This window comes from Accipiter gentilis, chromosome 5 (assembly GCF_929443795.1).
Source record: "Accipiter gentilis chromosome 5, bAccGen1.1, whole genome shotgun sequence".
NCBI lineage: Eukaryota > Metazoa > Chordata > Aves > Accipitriformes > Accipitridae > Astur > Astur gentilis.
The window spans coordinates 18,187,268-18,206,180 of record NC_064884.1 but is presented as its reverse complement, the minus strand read 5'-3'; the positions used below and the strand labels follow the sequence as shown (position 1 = coordinate 18,206,180).

Here is an 18,913-nt window from a genome sequence, read left to right as displayed (position 1 = left end):
AGTCTACTAACAGTTTAAGAGAGTCAAATGTCCTTGAGCAGGAAGTTTAAGTGCCAATTCAGAGAATATTGCCAATTCACACAACCTATACCACAAGGACTTAAAACAGATTCAGGAAAGTCACACAGGTCAGTGTACGGTACCAGCCTTTCTTCCCATTTAAGAAATTTATAAACAGTTTAATACCTCTTAGTGTGAAAAAGGGAAATCTGAGCTTGAAAGACAGGAGATAAGCATCTTATCAGCTCAACAAGAAGAGAGACAATGGAAACAGTACAGTAGAAAAGATTCACAAAGGAAAGTAGAAAATTAATAAAATGTCATTTAGGATCTACCACAAAAGAAGCTGAAGAACACTGCAAAGTATTATGTAAAGGACATGTATCTGAAAACAGAATGGATAGTTCAAAAATGGGATTTGATTTCACAAACTGACAAGAACAGAAAACAATCAAGGCGGCTAAGATGCAGAACCGGACAAGATGTGCAAATCAAAGGAATAAACAGACTATGCTGAAGGGGAACTGTTGCATAGCTACAGAATCTGCAAAAGAGAGACTGTATTCCAGTATTCTTAACCATCTCTGATAGTTAACACTTACCTTAATACTTAGTTGTTTTTTTGGGTTTTTTTTTTCCCAAAAGGAAAATAACTTTATCAGAACTTAGAGCTGTCAGCTATTACATTGAGATGCTTTAACAAGCTCTGGTTTAGTTCATGCCACTCAAGGACTCACAAAGAATTCAGTAAAGAATAAAGATGAGTCATATGGTTTGAAAACAGGCCCTTACCAACACTGTGATCCAACACACAGGAATCAAAACCACTGTAATTAAATTATAAAGAATTTTACAAAACATTAAACAGGTCTTCTGGGCATTACCAGCTTCCATAGTAAGTGAATAGTTAGAATTTCTAGCAAATTAGGAATTTATTTTCTGAAAAAGATGCACTGCAAATTTCTGAATCTTCCAATTGTCATTATCATAGACTTCTCAACCAGAGAAAAGCAAAATGAAACAGTAATAAACAGAAAAATACCACACTGCTTTCAGTTAAGGTTTTCACTGCTATGGAATATTCCAAAATCTTGAAACGGTTTTCTTTATATGGCCTGTGTCATGGAGAAAATACTGACTTTTAAAAATCGTAACACTGAGGTGATGTCCATTCTGGAGTTGGTTATATGAATATTCAAATGCAATTAAAAAGATAGACTATTTTAGGTTAAGTTCCTCAGGGCAGGAACTGTACAGGAATGCCAATATTTAACATTCAGTATCAAATAGAGACATCTAGCACTTCTGCTACAAGCTAAAAAAAGGGTACTCAAAAGATTAAATTAGAATTCCAACCCAGTTTCAGTAGCTTATAATCAATTTTATGTCAAATATTTGAAGAATTATCCAAAAATCTCATTTACTTACAGATGTTAGCATTATTTTTGGTAAAGATTCATAGCACTTGCTAAAGAAAAGATTACTTCATATTGTCAGGAATCAAAGCTTATTAATTGCTGTAACTAGCAATACAATTAAAACCAGCTATCCTGAAGAGCTGTAAATTTTCTTAAGTTGTAAATGTACATAAAAGTAAGCATAAAAGTACACACAAAGCAGCATTAGAAAAAATTACTGCTATTTATAGGGTCCACAGGTCCCAAAATAAGTCAAGTAGATGCACCCCTGCAGAGCTCCAGTGACTTCCAGTAATAATTACCAGTTGCTCTGGAGGCTCACAATCAATAATCTAGTCATCCTAGCCCAAGGCACAGTACAAATAACTGCATCCATCCCCAAAGACTGACACAACTGTGCACGTATACACAACTTGCCCACAGAACGACAGGCTAACATCTTTCTGCTACTTCCCGTCTTAGCTCTTCATAGGCTGTACTTCCAAAAATTTACTGCTTGCAAACCTTAAAGGCAGCGTATAATACGCATACATTTGTACACCAGTCTGTAAGATGAACTGCAAATCAAAGAACACTTCTAATTTTAAAATCAGTGCTTTATCTGCTCTTTGTGAGATGCTGGGTAACATGAATTGACTTCACAAAACATTTATGACACTGCATAGATGCTAAACAATACCTCTGAGAAAGTAGCCAAGGTAAAACTATTGCTCCCCACTCTCTCACTCAAACTCTTCCCAATTTTTTATGGAATCTTTAGCTGCTCTGCCCCCTACTAGAGAGCATTACAGTACTACTACATCATTTCATACAACGCCTAAATCTTAAAGAACCATCTTCTACTTCCCCTCAATTTTAGTCCCTTTTACTTGCATGACTTTTTGTTTTCTCACCATGAAAGGGAATTTGGCCACCGTCTAGCTCACTGTTCATTTTTTCAAGGCCTCTCAAAAGACAATTTTTCAGAATTGAACTCTGGCAAATTCAGCTGCACCAACACTAGAGTTGTACTCTAACATTCAAGACTACAGAAGAATCAAACTTACTAACCTTTTATATTTTATAAGTTACATTTGTCACTAATCTCATTTTTCAATGCACTGTCTCAAAAAACTAACACCAGCGGTACCCAATGCAAATGCTTTAATCTTATTACTGAAGTAACCAAATTTAGTGTTTTGAATAAAATATTTCAGAAAAACACCATTTTTATGAGAATCCCTGAAAAAATTTAAGGGTAAGTAGGAAACAGGTATTTTACTAGAAGCCCCTATGAAGAACAGTGATTAGAGTGCTAAGATAGTCTATTTAAGTAAAATATAAAAATCAAGTCTATTTATTCATATGGCATTTTTTGTTATTGCTGTTCAGAAGTTCTCCTATTTATCATTAATTTTTTCTAGACTTCCTAGCAGATCTACATGCAATCAAGCTTTATCTGAGAAACCTGTGAAGTGTTCTTTCAGTGTTATCAACAAAACTGACCCATGACTGCTCAGATACCAAGGTGCTAAGCCTGTAAGCAGTAGCTCAATACTAAATTAAACTTCCCCGAGGGAACATCATTACATACAGAACACTAAAAAAACCTGTTCAGACACCATGCCTACAAAGAACATGAAAAGTTCTCCTCTGTAAATTCAGGCCTAAAGTCACACCCATGAGTTTATTTTAAAAAAAAAACAACAAAACACTCCTTTTGAAGTCCTCTCTGCTAGCCATAGTGTCATTGAGCAGAGGGAATTCAAGTGAGTTCTTTCAACTTCAGTGATGCTATTCAGAACCTACAGAGTCAGCAGTGAAACAACAGTTGTTTTGTCTTTTACTACCTATTACAAAAACCCAAAACACCTGATAAACATATGCAGAGGAGCTATTCACAGGGTGACAAATGGAGAAGGGGTAGAAAAAAAAAAAGAGAGTACTGTTGCTGAGGTCTTCCTTCTCAAAGTTTCCAGCTGCTTAAAATAAAGCGTAAAAAGCCTCCATATTTGTCACAAATATATCAAAGTAGAAAAGAAGTTCCACAGAATTTAAAGATGATCCTAAGATCATATTCTTGTGAGAATCACAGCTGAATCCACTTTTCCAGTAGCTGGGTTTCTTCCCAGGAACATAGTAAGCCTGGCCTTCACTTCTGGGCTTCCTAGCTCTCACCCCATCCTTTCCTCTCCTGCCCCTCCCAAACTCTGAAGTTCTTTAACAAATGTCTTACTACATTTTTTAATTCTTACTTTACCCAACTTAGACAATGACACAAAGTGTTTTTGAACTTCAAGCTGACTGCATAAGCTTTTTAAAATAGGCACAGTATCAGCTTACTGGGGGAGTTCCGGTTCTTTGCCTTAACAGTCTGCTTAAAAATGTCCATCAACACAGACTTCACAAATATTCACCTGAGTGTATTAACTGGCACAACCTGTTTACAGCTTGGAAGCCAAGATTTTTATTGGCAGTTCATGAGCAATGTGGTCCTTTATTCTAAAGCATTTAAAGGGTTTCTGAGACTACTTTAATGCAGTCAAGGATAATTATTTATATCGCATGGGATTCTTCCTTAATTGTGGAACTGAGTATCAATAGCATGGCCAACTGACTGTCAAGTTACAAGTCAGATATAGTCTCCAGCCTGTTTTGCACCATCTACATAGTTTTGCCAAGCAGTTAAAGTAACAATATGCTTGTGGCTGTGCTAGGTACAATCTAAAAGCAAGATATAAAACATTTTAATGGTCTTTCTGTTTGTGGAAAAGGCCTAATAAAGTATAGTTACCAAATAAAAATTTTTAAGCTACACATTTAGAAAGCTACATAAAATGTCAAGATTAAGTTTTCTTATTTAAAAGAACTGTCATTCAAAAAATTACTTCACTTGAAAGATGTGGGGTTTATTCTTAGACACATCTGAAAGTTCTTAAAAAAAACAACTCTGCAAAGTTTTGCCATTCAAATTATACAGAACAGACCTGAATAGGAAAACAAGCCATAGTTTAAGTTTAACCCTGGTTAAACTTACCTTGATATTCAATATTACTAAGGAAATACAGTATTTCACATGGTGACTAGCTACATCATACCTCAAGCAGAATATATTGCTTCTAGTTGTGTACTTAAATCATTGCAAAATCCTAAATTTCAAGTCATTTAAGCTCCCTGATCATTGATTCAGGGAAACAGCAGCAAAAACATTCCCAAAATACTTGAACTGGTATACTGAAAGATCTATCTATTCCAGATTAAAGTACACTGGTCCATATCCAAGCCTGCCCCACTTCATTCAGCACATTAAGGTAATCTTTGTAGCAGAACTTTCTCAAACTGCTGATGTCAAGATTACTTTAGGCCACTGACATCTAAGAAACTGAATAGCTTTTAAGAGATATAAACGTCCATTTCCAGGTCTAATCTCTAAAAGAAGTTACTTTAAGTGGCTAACACAATGCTACAAAGACACTGAAAGAAGGCAGTGTGTGACTAAGCTTTCAACCACTGCACACCATCACATGCCTTAAGACAAATGGACAGTGCACAGCACATTTCCTAGTGGCTGTATTCTAACTCAAATAACTCATCAGCCCCAAGACCTCAAAATTTTTAGCAGTTGATTTGATTTAGACTTCTTATTTTTAGAACTACAAACACATTATCCATTTCCGACATCACATACTAATGTTAACTTCTAAACAATAAAAAGGACCTTGGATAAGTTATTACCCCACCATGACCTCAACCTTTTTCATTTGCAGAACAAGGACAGTATTTACCAGCTTCACAAGAGCACAGCGAGATAAACTCTTATGGTCTTTAGGAAAGAAAGAACACATTTAAGTAATTTATATAATCAAGCCAGCCAATAAAATTCTTAGTTTCCAGGAGTTCCAACTTCTTTTCTGTTTTAATTAACAGGGACATGCACATAAACCAAGATACTTATTTTTCTTACAATATCCTGCTCAGAAGGTTCCAACTGCATAATCTTTAAGCATAAGCACTTTTCACTCCTCTCTTTTGACGTAGATCCATGCCTCTCATCATTCCTTCCCCATCAGTTCAATCTTTACTCCCCCATCCTTGCAGTGCTTGCTCCTCCAGAAGCAGAGGAGTTTGATCGTGACAAGGACATCACACAGTAGCACCTTCCCTATTTCTGCTGACAATTCTGGCAAAGAACTAGCATGTAGGAAGCCCGGGAACAGCCAGCCCCCTTTGCCCCCGCGGCCTTTCTGTAGGGAACACACAGGAATAAACAAATTTAGAAAAAGAGAAAAACATATAGGCCAGAAGAAGGAAAGGATCAAAAATAGGGAAATGTGTCACTAAATGAATTGGCTGCTAATCAACAAAGAACAAACAGTGCAGTGTAATTTTTTTCCCAATTAGCAGTTCACAAATGATACTACCCAGAGCAGGGAGAACAGGCTTGGGAGGAAAGAGGAAGGGCAAGGACATCTAGAGCAAATTGCTTTCAAGAAGTCGTATATTAGCTCAAATTACAAAAAAGTTTTTCCTATGAACACAATTTTTGATCACCATTTCATATAACTAAACCAAAGACTTAACAGTTTCATGCTCAATTACCATTCAAACTTAAAACACTTCAGGAGAGGATACAGTTTTCTTTAACAAAACTCAGCTAAGCACAGGCAGTAATAAAGGGGAGGGAAAGCAAAAGAATACTTTTACTAGCAGGGAAATCAAAGCAATGTTGAAAAATCTTATGCAAGTGTAATTTATGAATTACAGTAGGAGAATGCTATTAAGCATATGTACAATTAAAAAAAAACTATTCCTTCTGCAACACTGCCAGGGAAGCAACTGATTCAACAACCAGCTACAAGAAAGCTGTAAGATCTTCACTGCTAAATTCATTTCTTCTTGAAAGTATGTACTGCGTCAATCAAAACTGATGAATAATTTTCTCATAGTAGCTTGGCTATATCTTAACAGTTTTTTGTATGTCTTTCTGACATACAAAAATGAGGGAAACAAGGAGGCAGAAGCAGACCAAGAAATGGTTTGGCACCAAAATGTGCATTTCTGCCTCATTACTTAAGACTCCTTTTCTGATCAACTGATCCCATCTGATGGGATGATAGTCCCATCTCCTTTAAGGTATCAATGAAAAGCCCAATTTAGATGTTATTAATGTCACTCCCTTAAAGCTTCCCTTTTAGTGCTAAGTCAGATGCCTTAGAAGATCAATATTCTGAAGTTCCTGAGGTATGCCCACCACAAACCATTTTCCCCTCAAACTACTCAATTTTCATTCCTCTCTATTGTTGAATTAATAGTTTAACCAATAAAGACAGAATTCTACTTCTACTGCAGAAACAGTGAAAAAAGTAATTACTTTTTAAAAAGTCTCTTTCCTCCTCCATCAACAGGATCTGTCTTCCTTTCTAGATCACAGTCAAGTAAACTTGCATAATCAAATTGGCCTCTAAACTATGCCTCTGAAAATTACTTCCAAAATAAAATCTTTTATTAAAGAAACCAGCCTAAATAAGCCTACTAAATACTTCTTAAGACCTACAACGAGCTTCACAGTTTGAATCCTAGACCAGTTTATTCCACCTGTGGCAGAAGACCACCAGTAGGCTGTAAAACATAAGACAGACCATGTAAGTGCCTCCAGTTCCTGCCACCTGTTACAAAACTGAACCAACTATTCAGATGTTTGTAATGATAGCAGTGAAATAATGATTTGGTAATGGAGTAACTAGTTTTTTCTTCAGCTAAGAACCAACATATTTAATACCCTCCCTAATAAATAGCAAACAATGAGTCAAGATGGTCTTCAGGCTTTTTTGTTGTTGTTGTTTTATTGCAAAAAATGTTTTGGTTAGAAACACTACTAGATCAGCTTCAGCTGGAGAAAATGCACCAGAAGCACCACTGCTCAAGTAAAGTGGGTCAAAACAACTGAGTAAGAGTGTAGCTAAGGTGGACACACTACATAACATGGTTTGGGTGACAGGATCCTGTGGAATTCTGCGTCTTCTGTCCTACAACTACAAAACTCAAAAGCTGGATATAAACCAGAATACAGACCGTCCTGAGAAAACAGAAATTACCTATCCAAACCCAAGATTGTTTAATAGCATCTATCTGTGCTATCTACCTTTTCCTAGAAAATACTACTCATAGGAAAACCTTGCTAAGTCAACTCTGACAGAAATAGCATATCAACATTACTTCTAGCATTACATAATGGACTTATGCTCTGCCTGATAGATTATTTTAGAACTGGCTATACCAAAACATCCAGAACTACATTCTTTGACTCACTACATGTTTATGTTTTATCTTAAGCTACCTAGAACAAACACAAGAATACATTCACCTCTTTCTTCACTATAACTGTCAGCTCTCTGGTCCTGGAAGAACACAAAAGAAATGTTACCCCAAACTGTAAAAAAGAATTGCTCTATCCTAATAAAGGTTGAAACAAGGTCTACTCCATTAAAAGCGAACTGTTCCAGTGAAAACATCCACAGGGTAATGACAGTAAAAAGAATAGCAACTTAAATGAAATGTTTTGGGGGTTTTTTTTTTCATGTTTATCAGCTGTTTAGTTTTAGCTTGGTGTTCAGACCACAAGGCACCTAAGATCAGTTGTTATCAGAACCAGCATACTGACACAGCTACAGTGAAAACTCTCCTGCGGTTGTTACTGCATGTCAGCAAACACACACCTTTACTGGTAGAGATAATATCCAGCATACCTTTTTTCCAGCTTCTGCATTTACACATTGCAATTGATCATACACAAATATGTTCAAGAAATCACAAAGTAATAATCAATCAACATGACTGTAGCATCGAAAGATGCTAGGACAGCTTCAGTTACAACAGAATGGAGGGGAAAAAATAATCAAAGTTAATCACACATGAAAAGTTAGGTTCATTACAAGTCACTAACACACAGAGGCATTCATGGCTTGAATAACTTTTTCTTTCCTTTTATGCATGTTAGCATATCTCCTCAGGCAAGTCTTTGAGAACACAATTTTCACAGAAGACCCAACTAATGGCAGTATGAGCGCAACTGTTGTGTGGAAGATGACCACTGTTCATCTATATATTCACAGCAATTAGCAGTATTGCAACCATGGCATAATTACAAATAATAACTTTTTTCTTTTTAAGTCTCAGCTTCATTAATACCTTGTTCTCAAAATACAAGCCTTCTTTTCTCACAGTCTTAACATACTCCAAGACTGTGTGAAGGCATTCAAGTACACACATTGGTTTAGTACCCAACTGAAACCATACTCCAAGACTGTGTGAAGGCATTCAAGTAAACACATTGGTTTAGTACCCAACTGAAACCAAACCTTTATACATTTCAAAATATTTCTCCAAATGCACATCTAACAGACATTAAAGTGTACACACAAAGACAGCCTGAACATGATGCATCAGTTTCTGCTACAAATTTATTTTTTTTAAAAGGAAGACTGCAATCCCCTGCTTAAAAACAAAAGAAAACCCACTTTTGGCTCCCAGGCCCTGTGAAGTCTAATGTGAAATGTGATGAACAGCTGACCTTGCTCTTAAAGGGTTAAGAACCAAAAAGTTTAAACCACTTATATTTTTCCAGGTGTAAAACCAAAAAATTGCCAGTCTTCCTGCAGCCAGAGTACCGGATAATTTAGGCTAAAATAAATGTTTATTAAAAAAAGGGCGTTGATTTCTTGGCAGCGGTGAAAAGCAGGAGACACCCCTAGTGTCGACGTAAAACACTACAGGACTCCATACTGTATATCTGGGTTAATTTTACGGCAGTAAAAGGGAAATTTAAATCGTCATGATTTAAAAAACAGAGCAACTCAAATGCACACACCTGGACATACCGCATACCTTCTTCCTGCAGTCTCAAAACCCGCATGCCTATCATATTTAAAGTGTCAGCTTTCTAAACCCGGACCAATTGAAGTATACATTATCTAGCCTGTCTCCCTGCCATAGGCTACGTGCATTATAGCTTTCCGGTCTGCACATGAACAGAAAAACGCTGCTGCATCGGGGGGGGGGGGGGAACGGGACCCTATTGAGATTGCAAAACAACCACAAGACACCGCTACCAAAATGCCGGACTTGCTTAGGGCGCTGCTGATACATCTGGAAAACAGATGAAGCGCAGGCCGAGGAGGGCGAACCCCCGGCCTGAGGGGAAGGGGGGCAGGAGAGCGCGTTTGGGGGCGGCGTGAGGTGAGGGGGTACCGAAGAGCGAGGCGAGGCGAGGCGGGGAGAAAGGGAAGGGCCAAGCCCAATGAGCGCTGCCGGGAGGGGGGGGGTAAGGCGGCAGAGGGAGGAGGGGAGGCAGCGGGGGGCATGGGGGCGAGGCGGCGGCCGTGGGCGGCGGCGGGGAAGCGGGGGGACGTGCCCGCCCCCAGGGAGAGACGCAGGGCGGCCGTAGCAGCGGCCCGGAGGGAGGGGAAAGCCCAGCGAGGCGCTCGCCCGCGGGAGGACGTGGACGGCTCGGGGGCGGGAGGCGGAGGAGACGGGTCAGAGGCAGGGCAGCAGCAGCGAGGCGGAGCGGCGGTCGGGCCGGGCCGAGCCGAGCCGGGCCGGGCCGCGGGGCCATTGCCTCGCCCCCCACCCCCGTGGCCCGGCCCGGTCTGGAATATTCCGGCGGGGCGGGAGCGGGGGGCTTAGCACGGAGGGGCAGCGAGGGAGGGTCCTCACCATGGCGGCCGGTGGGCGTCAGGCGTCTCCCCCGCAGCTGAATCCACGGAGCCCCGGCCTCGCTGTGCGTGTTCGGCGTCGTCGCCGCCGCCGCGCCCCGGGCCTGCCGCTGCTGCCGCCGCCGGCTCCGGCTCCCCTCACTGCGGCAGTAGCTCGCGCTGACCTGCAACGGCGCACAGGGAGGGAGGGAGGGAGGGAGGGGGCGCGAGCGGCGCTAGCGCTCGGCAGCGGGGGCGGAGCCTCCCACATCCGGGCACCCGCCGCGCCGAGCACCGCCCCCGCGGGGGGCAGGGCGAGGCCCTGGCGTCACCAGCGAGGCGGGGGAGGGAAGGGAGCGGAGCGGAGTGCAAAATGGCGGCGGGCTGAAGGTGCCAGGGGATGCGGGGGTGTAGTTGGGTAGGAGTGGCTGTGGCTGCTCTGCTGGGTTCCCTGAGAGCGGGTGGAAGGCTTTATGAAGACGGCGACATAGGAGTTTCCGCTGAGGGGTTGTTCTGCTGCCGGGAGGTCCTTTTTGTAAGGCCTTAGGTGTTGAGGATTGCCATAAGACAGGCCTGTTTCTGCTCCCTTAGGCCTCTGCCCAGGGAAGGGTTACCCCGGTGTTCCAGGGGCTGTCAGAGCTGCTGGTTGTTCTTGTTCTCCCACATCCCCTCTGCTGAGGTTGGCTCCCCTCAGCCACTTCATAAGCTGTGCTGCTGGAGCCCTTACTGCTCTAGCTTCCTTCCTTGTTCCTGCGTCACTTCTGCTTCCTGCAAAATAAGAAAAAAACCCAACCAAACAAACAAAAAACCAAAACGGCTCCATGCAGGGAGAAAGCTCAGCACATGTGGGCCTTTGGAAGCATAGGTCTAAGTGGTGCCTGCTTTCCTTATGTTCTGGCTGTTTTTTTCCTCTGGTTTTTAATTTAATGAAAGGTTTTATTGCAAGAGACTATCCAGTCTGGAAGGTGCTCGGTACTTAACAGCTTTCAGAGTATTGTGTTTAAGTAGTGTTAATAGTTAATTATACAAAACTAAAGGAATTGTGCTGTGATGAGATAATTCTCAAAAGTATTTACATGTATGTTTGTGGTTTCTTGCCAATAGTTAGTGCTTTGTACCCTGGATAGTTTACAAAGTAAAATGACTGGTATAGTTGAATGCAAGCTAAGATGAAAGATGTAGTCTTGGTAACCCCTTTAAGACAAGATTTAGGGCAATGCTACTGACTGCTTGCATAAGTAAGGCTGACCCTCAGGGAGTGATCTCTATATATTGTAAAGTTTTAAGTAGGCCAGGTGACACATTTAAAAACCTCTGTGAAGGGTAAAGTAGGGAGTGAAGATGGGTTGATTTCACATTCCTTTTGCTGTTTTTGCCCTTCTTTCTGTGCTTGCTCTGCTGAATGTGTTTATTTTGGAGCACCATGACACAGCGCGTAACACTATGACAAATGAAGTGGTGATGTGAAAATAATAATTACTTATAAAATATTATTATGTTAATACTGCCAAAGAGAAGATTCAGTACCATGTTGATGTTTTCAGGCATTTGCTATTTGGCTCACAATAGCTAGACACTTTGCCAGGGAAATGCGAATCAATCCTGCCAAGTTCAAGGTGAATGGCAACCTAATTTGTGGGGGATTATTGTGACTGGATTATTACTTTAAAAACAGGTTAATTTTTAGGACCATAGCCAAGCATGAGCTTTCCAGTCTAAAATAGTAATTTCCTCTCCTTTCAGCTTCTTCTGGAAAAGGAACTGCTTTGTCACTGTTGCCCTGTTTGTGGGAGTCTGATCTGGTCTAAGGCTAGCAAAGGTTACCTTAAGAGTTCCTGGAGAAACCTGGAATCTGGAAATCAAATGCTGATGCACAAATGCTAAGAGGAATGGGGAATCTCCTATATGGAAGCCTGCTCAGGAAACTAGATAAATAAAGGGTGACTGTGAAGTTCAGGAACAGATTAGAAATTCTCATCTAAAAGATTGAAGCAAAGCACAGCAATAAATGTGCAGTTCTTAGAAATTATTAATGACTGATGAAGGTTCTGTTTGGAAACTGGTACTTAGCATGCGCTCGTGTCTGCGGAAAGGAGTGAGCTTGACTGGGAAGAACAAAGAGTGGATTAGGGAGATTGAACAGAAAAACCTACCAGAAATAAGTAAATGAACATGGGGATGAGTGAAACTAAGTGTTGGCGAACGAAAGATAATTTGCACCAGAAGAAAGCAAAGCAAACATTAATGCATAACTGTAAGCTTTGAGTTAATAGTAAATCAGGAAAAAAGGCTTTGCTGGTAAGAACCAGCACCAGTGGTAATATGGTCTAGGGAAGGCGTTTCCTGCCTTTTCTTATTAACAGGTACAGGTGGCTGGGACAACTCTTCTTTTGGGAGGGGGTGGCATTCTAGTTGCTAGGATGTCTAGAAATAAAACATTCCTAGATTTCACTGAAAACTAGTATTAAAACTGACTGTACTTTATAAAAAATAAAAATAATAACTGAAGATCTCCAAAAGAAAAATTCTTATGTAAAACGGTCTTCCTGCTTACATCTCTTGTCACTGCAGCCTTATCTAGCGGGTGCAAATCTGGAGTAAAATCAGCTAAATGAAGTTGAACATGGCTAGAATTTCTTTCATTTAATGTAATGGGACTAAAATAAACAGAAATTAGGAATACAATACCTTAATTGTTACCTTTTTAAGTTCCAAGTAGAGACAGCCAAGAACTTATGAAAATATATTTTTTAATACCTTTTTCTGTTGTGCAAATTTGTCAAAGTTGCTTTTCTATGTGACTTCTAAGAGAAGTTAAAAATGCAAGTTGGCATTTGTTAGTGTGTAGATAAGAGGCTGTAGAAAACCATGACTTGCATTTAACACTTTCTGTTATATTACCTGTATTTCTGACTAGCATTTTTGCAAATGTTGATATTTGAAGGTGTTTTTAGAGCAAGTTTCAGACAATGCTGTGTTGTGTCAGTTTCTGGCTTTAGTAAAGCTCCTTTGCAGCATAACCACCACCATTCAAACTAGGATAAATATGCATCTCTGTGTGGCTGGAAGCTGTTTTAGCTACACATAAACAAACAGGTATGTAAACTCTGTACCTGTTTGGGTTCTTCAGTGTTATTAACAGTAATGCTATCGCTTGCATAGTGCTTGACCTAACGTTCAGAAGACAATTTCCATGCTCCTGCTTATGTGTCTGGACTCCAGCTACAGTTCTTTTCACAGCATGCTTCTTTTAAAGTGCTATTTGTGATGCCTTGTATGTCTCTAAGTTTTGAGGTTTTTTTTAATATAGCATGTATCTTTGATCCCCTTAGCATATCCTCCTTTGTCTTGCCTTGTGCTGGTCTTCATGTAAACCCCTTACTCACAAACATAACTGGATGCAATTTGTATGGAACATTCCCCTCTCTGTTAACCCAGGGTAAGGGCTGCTGCCTAATTAAATAATCTTCTGCCCTGACTCATAACAGGCTGTAAGCAGCTTTTACTAGCAAAGCAGGTAAACTCTTGGGACAGTGCAGTAAAGCTTGAAAATACAGGATTTTTAAGCATATGCATGTTCTTATGAGCTCCAGTAGTGTTTTATAAAAATAAATAAAATCTTGTTCTTCTTTAATGCTCTAGAAGGGAAAAAAAGGAAAGCCACTTTTTATGAAATGGCTTTGAGGGAAAGTGCTTTCAGCTACAGTGGGTGGGGGAAGCTGTATTTTATCAGCAAAAGAGGAAGCCTTTTTAGATAGAAATGAAAACTGTCCTTTCTCAGCATGTTTGAATTGCTCTATTAGTGCAGGTCCTCAGCTCTAATGTCTGTAAAACCAATGCACCATATTTATTAATCTCATTTCATTTGTAATAACAGGTAGAATAATAAGCAAATCTAAAGATACAATACTGACTAGAACTGACAAATGGTTGGAAAGATAAAATGCCTCTCATTGTATCTCTCTTACACCTACATCTGTCTTTTCAGTTGAAAGAAATCAAAGGGAGTCTGCCCTTATTTTCTTGCATATTTGTGAGAGCATGTAAATTGCCAAGATATGGGAGGAGAGGGGGATGATATTTTTCAGATGCAGTATGGCACAGCTGAAAAAAACTGGTCAAATGAAAGCGTTAGGTACACAGGGGAACACTGCTCTCTTTTACCTAGAAAGTGAGGACTAGGAGTCTCCTTAAGACCAGAAGAATGGCATGGGCCACAGAAGCCTTGTGAAGCTGTGGGTTAATAGGGTGATTTTTGGTTACACATTGGTTCATTTTGCATTGCTGCAAGATGCTGGATTTCAAATTGCTAGAGCAAGTGAAGGTGTATAGTTGTCTTGCATATGTGCATTTACTGAAACAGCGGTTGTAAATGCTTCTGATCTGTGGATCTCGCTGCCCAAGGTGGTGTGAATTAAATGTCCTGATACTAGGATTATTTCTTCGAGTACCCTTTTTAGCTCTTGGTGGTAATTAACAGCCCCCAAGGACTTGAAGCCACAGATTGAAAATCACTGCATGAAACTTTTTTTTCTTAACTGGGTTATAAAGAGTGGTCTTCTGACAGTTCTGGCTAGGATAAACTGGGGATAAAAGTGCTTTCTCTATCTTTGACCCTGTGCCTGTAATTGTATCACTGTATCAGATAGCTCTCTACAGAACAAATACGTAGAAACAATTTGCAAGAAAGAGTGAAACTAAAAGGTTACATTTTTCTTGAGACTCTACTGTTTGCATAATAATTTCATGTAGTGATCTTATTTGTCTAGCAGCTGATAAGATTTCTTGATGGCATCCAGCTGTAGCTAGGGTTGGTATAATTGGCTGCTTTTTTCTGAAGACATTTGTTCTGGGGAACTCTGCTAAGAGCTGTGGGCTGACTGCTCAAAGACTTTGCTACAACTGGAGGCAAGTGTTGCAAGCAGGAGTACAGTGTTTCATTTTTTTTTTCACTGATGTGCTTGTCTAACACCATTGTAAAGACTTATTGCTTTCGTTTAACTCTGCTAGAGACACATGTATTGGTCTGACTTGTGAAGTTTTTATCTTCCTGCAGCAACTGATTAGGCAGTAGTGACTGGCCTGCACAGGATATTGATGAGCTATTAATGTAGGTAACTTCATTCTTGTGGAAACAATGGCTTGAATTATTTTAAGGTGGTACCTGTTTTATGACTGGTCATGTGTTGGCTGACTGGTTCAGGTTTGGGCCAGTATAAATTCTGAAGGAGATGACTCAGGCAGCAAACTAGACACATAATTTAATAGTGAAACAACAGAGTCTGAACTGAAACAATGCCAAAAGGTCTTAATTTGTTCCTTCTTTTTCTTGTGGCAGAGAGAAAACTGGGGAATTGTTTGATTGCTGATCCCCTAACAGTTTGAGTTGAAGACAAATTTTGAATACTAGTAAGTAAACTGACTCTTTCAAAACTAATCAAAATAGATGTTGTTGTCATGTGGAATACCTTTTAGCGTACCAGTATGTGTTGTGGGGAGTGTAATGAATGTAGTGTGAAGTTCTGTGTCTAACCCTTTTTGTCATGGAAGAGAAAAATAGTTGCATTAACAAATGCTGTCTGTGGTATGATATGGTAAATTGCATCCATCTTAGCTGTACATTTTTCCATAGCTTTGATTGCCATGATCTCAGTGCTAATGTAATCTGTTTTCATTTACAGTGCTGTCATCTGTGTGAAAAATTAAGTAGCTTGTTAGAGCTTTCAAAGAAAACATGATGCAGCATGATCACGTGTATTTGTGTAAATGTTCAAGGCCCCCTCAGCTGAGGATGTGAGACCACACTGAGGTAAGCACCATGCATGTGTAATTCTCCACTCTGTGCCTCTGTTCCATGCAGACTTACTTGGGAGTGTACATTGAGGACTGTGCGATTTGTAGTTTCAATGTGAGAAATAGGAGGGAGTATAACCCCATATGCCAACTAGGTGTGTCTGCCACCGGATGTGATTTTTCTTGCCACAGGAATTCAGAATTGCATCTAAGAACTTCCAAGGAACTAATTTGGTGCTAATACAGAATGGTGCCTGTATTTTTATAGCCATGACAGGTTTTACTACTTTAGACATGGTGAAACTGGTTTTGGTGATGCTCTTTTCTTGAGGTGCAAAGCACCTAGTATATCAACTGTGCCTGTCTGGAACAAAAAAGAGGCACTTGCCAGAGACGGGGTGCAGCTTGTTACCATGGTACACTGTAAGTCATGATGCTTTTCCCTCCTACCTATTTGGCAAAGTACCATCTACTTTCTGGTGGTATAGAATGGATTTATATCTTCAGTGGATTTAACATTAGCTTCTGATCAATCATGCTGCTGCTGAACTCTCCCACAAGAAAAAAAAATATGAGATTTTCCTTTTCCGGAAGGACCTGCAGAGATCCCAGGGGAGATTTCAAAATTCAGAATAAAGACATTTGCTCATATTTTCATATCAGACTTCCCCCCCCACCTTCTGTCTCCCTGTAGACAAAAGGAATGCATAATGAAAGTGAAGTTCCTAAGTAAATATAATGAAATTTTGGGTGACTTAGTCATACATACAGTACCATTTTTTCTTCCCTTTGTCAATAGGGAAGAATTCTGCTCTGTGGAAATTGTATGTTTTAGTTTGTAGCCTGCTTTGTACGCTGAAAACAACTTCAGATTTTGTACCATAAAGTGCCACCTCTGGAATTTTACTACAGCCCAAACAATTTTACCACTGGATGATAATCTCCACAAACGTGCTGTCCCTGGTTTGAGCAGCATGTATCATACAATAAGAGATACTGCAGGCTGTCCTCAATGTGAAATCTAGTTTCAAAAAACCCACTCCTGTAAGCCTTGTCTGTGGCAGGAAGAATAAGACCACTAGTGATTCTAATGCTTTTCAGCTGGTGGGGAACTCTACAGGTGGTTTTGTGGCTTGGGTGCATGTGTTTATGCATAAATAACCAAACAGAGGTTTAAGAGAATAGTATTACACAAAAAAAGAATAGTGCAGATTATTCATTGTGAGGATAATACTAATGAGATGAGACTCTTTGTGTTGAAAAAATCATATTATCATGTGAAGAACTTCCACTTTATGTCTTTTTCCATTCAGCTGAAGTTGTTACATGACCCTTTCTGCAGACTTAGGGATAGCTGGTAAAGTTGCAATGGAAAGTTAATGCATAGGTAGGCAAAGTACAACACTGTACCTCACAATGCCATGAGAGCTCTGTAATGCATGTAAATCTTAGTATTAGAAAAATATGGAAACTTGTTTAGTGTTGTAATAAGCATGTTACCTCTAAGTAATGCTATAACTGCATGGGTTGAAACTGGATGAAGAGTTACTGAGGTGTATACAGTTCTGCTGGACCCAATATTCACAAGGTAACAGCAGCCTATGGATGAGACAGTACTGCCATTCCGACAAACCTTCTTAGTGTCATTGCAGTCAATGTCTTTCTCCTGTTACAGCTCACACCACTTTTGGTCTAAAATAAACAACACTGTAGTGGCTTTTTGGTCAATGTAATTTGCAGTTTTCTGGCTGGCTTGTGCTCACGGGAGTATTTGCTACCTTCCTGTTGCTGACCAGCAGAGCTAAAAGTGTAGGAAACGTCTGGGAAATGTTTATGTTCCGGGCCTCTTGCAAATAGATACCATTCTGTGAAACACCCCTCATGGCATGGTGAGGCAGCATGCTACTTACTGATTTTGGCATATGTAGCAAAGAATAAGTACAGGTCATCGATACTATCTTGCCCTGCTGGATATGAACTCTCCAGCTCTATCAATACTTTGAGCAAGACCTCAGTAGCAAGCAAATGAAAGCTTTCCTTCCCTGTGTCTGCATCCTGTAATCATACACTGGGATGAAAGGGACTAATTAATGCCTCAATACCAGGGAATACATACCCAGTCTTCTGCTGATCAAATACAGTGCCAGTTACTATTGGATTTAGCTTAGGGTCAGGGAAGAAAGAAGAACTGCTGTTAGGGAGAAGGAGGAGCACTTATGTAATTCTCTTGGGAGTGACACCCTTTCTCCCTCTGCCGATCAGGACAGTCTTGATCAATAGTGTGCCAGATGCACCCACATCTGATACAGTGAGAGAATTTGTCCAGTGTGTCTGGCGGCTTCCTTTTTTTCTCAGGCACATAAATGGAGATCTACCTTTCATGTTGAACAACCTGCAGCCCTTCTTGTGTGGGCTGTTAGGTTTGGGTTTTTTTAAGCACTGCTGTTCTGAGTGCAATAAATAGAGCATATCTTAGATGAATTCTCCAGGGAAATAATTTTCAGTATAACCTGGTTGTCAACACTCAGAAGCCTTTGGATATAGCCTAAAACTGTTTGTTGCAAACCTTGGGAGGTCAGAGCCTTTGAAATAGTTGTGTGGAGTAAACTGTGTTTTAAAAATAAAAGGAAACAAAAAAAATTCCCCAGATCTGAGCTGTGTTGCTTTCAGAGCCTCCCAGTTCTTGCAAAGTCTGAGTGACCCTGCAAATGGACTTTTTTTTAAAGAGGAAATTCTGCTACCTGATCAAGGCCCCTGAAAGTGCTAGGAAAGAACAGAGAATGTCTAAAGCCAGTAAAGCTTGTGGTACCAAGATGAAAAACATCCATCATTGAAGCAGTCAGAGCTGGAATCTTCTAAAGTGCTTGCAATCTGTGGATAAAGTACTTGATTCTTGGGAGTTCTTTAGCTGAACTAAAATACGACTTAACCAGAGACTATGCCATCTTTTAATTCATGTGTAAAAGAAAAAGGAAAAAAAAAAAAAAGGTCTTGCAGTACTGTAACTCTAGGTTTGGGGATATATCTTGTTTG

At 40.0% G+C, this 18,913-nt stretch overlaps 1 protein-coding gene and 1 long non-coding RNA gene across 3 annotated transcripts in view; one reads left to right on the top strand and one right to left on the bottom strand.

The window, feature by feature from the left end:
• PPP3R1 (protein phosphatase 3 regulatory subunit B, alpha) overlaps positions 1-10,274 on the bottom strand; it is a 42,008-nt gene extending 31,734 nt beyond the window's left edge. The window contains exon 1 of one of the 2 annotated variants that reach the window (XM_049800167.1): positions 10,110-10,274. Coding sequence is in view for 1 of the 2 variants with exons in the window: in XM_049800165.1 (XP_049656122.1) it covers positions 10,110-10,112 (3 nt within the window). In the remaining variant the exon portion in view is untranslated. The remainder of the gene's footprint in view (positions 1-10,109) is intronic. The other variant, XM_049800165.1, reaches the window with a different exon arrangement.
• A 146-nt stretch (positions 10,275-10,420) lies between these two features.
• Positions 10,421-18,913, top strand: part of LOC126038436 (uncharacterized) — a 47,250-nt gene continuing 38,757 nt past the window's right edge. The window contains exons 1-4 of the long non-coding RNA XR_007505999.1: positions 10,421-10,477; positions 11,831-13,183; positions 15,426-15,496; positions 15,769-15,896. This is a non-coding gene — a long non-coding RNA (uncharacterized LOC126038436). The remainder of the gene's footprint in view (positions 10,478-11,830; positions 13,184-15,425; positions 15,497-15,768; positions 15,897-18,913) is intronic.